This window comes from Cryptotermes secundus, unplaced genomic scaffold, assembly GCF_002891405.2.
Source record: "Cryptotermes secundus unplaced genomic scaffold, Csec_1.0 scaffold44, whole genome shotgun sequence".
In the NCBI taxonomy this organism is placed as follows: Eukaryota; Metazoa; Arthropoda; class Insecta; order Blattodea; family Kalotermitidae; genus Cryptotermes; species Cryptotermes secundus.
Window position 1 is genome coordinate 392,125 of NW_019740383.1, and position 2,846 is coordinate 394,970.

General features: G+C 36.4%; 1 protein-coding gene across 1 annotated transcript; it reads left to right on the top strand.

The window, feature by feature from the left end:
* Positions 1–614: 614 nt before the first annotated feature.
* On the top strand, positions 615–2,363 carry LOC111872291 (NADH dehydrogenase [ubiquinone] iron-sulfur protein 8, mitochondrial). Its single transcript, XM_023866012.2, has 5 exons — positions 615–698; positions 1,170–1,322; positions 1,404–1,576; positions 1,713–1,841; positions 1,937–2,363. The coding sequence occupies exons 1-5, from the start codon at positions 665–667 to the stop codon at positions 2,066–2,068; spliced, it is 621 nt and encodes a 206-aa protein (XP_023721780.1). The 5' UTR covers positions 615–664; the 3' UTR covers positions 2,069–2,363.
* The last annotated feature ends 483 nt before the right edge of the window (positions 2,364–2,846 follow it).

Sequence of the window (2,846 nt, forward strand, 5' to 3'; positions counted from 1 at the left end):
ATCAGATTATATGACAATCTGAATGATCTGAATGTCCTCACTGGGGAAAATTTAATAACGTTCTAAATTGCTCACAGTGTGCTTATGTATTCATTTTCTTGTGCAGTTAATGATTTTGTAAATTCTCTAGGTACCACATTTTGTAACGAAATCTGTGTACTGCCATATTATCTAAGGTTTTTCGCTGAGTAAGCTGGGAAGAATTTTCAGGACAGCATTTTAAAACAGTTCCTCACTATTTTTGTCGTTTGTGTCTCCTCATTATTAGAGTATTTCAATTATGGTTTGTCTCCATCTCTAGGGAATTGTGCGGATTATGAACTCAGGAGCTCTTACTGGGAAGTGCTGAGTTTTTCGGTGTTCATGTGACAATCAGTCAGGCGGGTAATTCTTTCTTCTGCTGTGACAAGGATTATACTGTCACGTTGCTATACTAATTAAACTGTTCTTTCTGTCGTCCTAGGTCGTTCTAGATCGTTCTACATCATGTTTTCTAGGACTGAAACAGCATGCTTATCTTGGTAAACGCTCACGGGTCATTCTTTCTTTCCGGTGCTTCTACATTTATCTCGTCTCACCAGCGTCATTATTTCGACACAGGTAAATTTATTTATACAATGTTGACCATTTTGATCGATCTTGTTTGTTCCAAATATTGTTTAATATGGCGTTGAAGTTGTATTCCTGCAGCAAGCCAGGTAACTTAGTAAATAATGTGCTAAAAATTCTAAGCACATATTTATAATCATATGCCTTAAATTATTTTATTCATTATTTGTTTGGTTTGTAGAGTATAAATTCGCTTAGTGGGGGGTGGAGTCCAACTGGGTCCAATCGTCACGGCGGCCACTGATTGGCCTATTGTACCAGCCCCGGGTGATTATGATGATGGAGAATTTGGTGGAATGAAGACTGGCAGGGGAAACCGAAGTACTCGGAGAAAACCCGTCCCAGGGCCACTTTGTCCATCGGAAATCCCACTTGACCCAACCCGGGCCGCCGCGGTGGGAAGCCAGCGACCAACCGCTTGAGCTATGGCTCGGCCTTTGTAGAGTATAAGGCAGGGATTTCTGCTAGCCAAATTATAGCACTCCGATTTTCTGATTTTGTATAAATATTTATGAACCATTGTGTTAAATTTACATACCACAGTTTGCCTTATTTTGCAGTCCCACAAATTTTGAGCTGTCTGACAAGGACACCTGTAGTATGTAATACGCGAAATGCATATAAATATGTCAACAACGAAGAACGCAGCATGGATATGAAGGATATTACCGATAGAGCTGCACAGACTATGCTCTTTACAGAAATTTTCAGAGGTAAATGTACTCAGTTTTGGCATGAAATTAATAATTATACATGGGGGAAAAAAAGCAGGCCATAATTCTGTATCATCTTAGGATTAGGAGTCACTTTGGGACATATCTTCAAAGAACCAGCTACAATCAATTACCCGTTTGAGAAAGGGCCTCTAAGCCCCCGCTTCCGAGGTGAACACGCATTAAGGAGATATCCTTCAGGAGAGGAACGGTGTATTGCCTGCAAGCTTTGTGAAGCTATTTGTCCAGCACAGGTATGACACAGAATGAAAGCCTTATTAAGTAATTGGATTCAGTTTGCTGTATTTTGACCGTGATAAGTACGAAAACAATCGTGTGTGTATGTAGTACTGATTTATTTGTAAGTAGAACCTGTTTATGCTTCATTAGGCCATCACCATAGAAGCTGAAGAAAGGGCTGATGGAAGCAGGCGAACAACTCGATATGATATTGACATGACTAAATGTATATATTGTGGATTTTGTCAAGAAGCTTGTCCAGTTGATGCTATTGTAGAAGTAAGTAATATTATTAAAGTGGTTATAACATATTAACTGAATCAGTATGCAAATAAGTCACAATTGTTTAATTTATAAATGTACTTTATTTTCAGGGTCCTAATTTTGAGTTTTCAACAGAAACCCATGAAGAACTTCTGTATAACAAAGAGAAGTTGTTAAATAATGGTGACAAATGGGAATCTGAAATAGCAACTAACATCCATGCTGATCATCTGTACCGATGAAAACATGAGGCAACGTAGACTGCCATAGATTGGCACCTGGTTATTGTGTGCCCTTGCTTGGTTTCTATTTCATTTTGCCTTTAAAGCATCATCTGCATATTAGAAAACTTATATACCAACTACATCAAACAGGAAGGTATTAGTGCATATGAATATTATGTTTCAACACTTTTTATGAGATGGAGGAGTAACACCTTATAAATAAGAGGATTTAAAAATTTGGCTTCCAGTTGAAAGAAGTCCATGTATAAATTGTACAGATATATGAGAATAAAATTATTCATGAAGCAGTCAGTGGAAATGGCTTTCTTATATTTTTTGTTTGGCCATTTTTTGTATAATAAATCATTCAAACAGCCATACCAATTTGTGTATGGGAAAATGTTTAACATTTTCATATATAAGAAATAATTTTTATAGGTTTCTTGGGAATTCAGTAAATATAGGTATGAAAAGGGAAACATGTTTTTGAAATGCAATGAAATAAAATGGTTGATTCTATGTAAAAGTAAAACAGTAAAGTTTTATTCATTAAATTTATTGGCAGTGGCACAGCCACTTCAGCGAAGGTAGAGTACAAACATTCCAACATTTTGGGTCAAAAACATTAAACACAAATCTTCTTCAGAATTTGAAATACAAAGACATTTCTCTTACATTGGTGTCTTCACAAATATTATGCAGAGAAACCTGACTGCAAATTATAAATGAATGAGCACATTTCAGATAAATATTACATTTTCAATTTGTAGGCTTGTTCCATTAATGTACAGTTCAC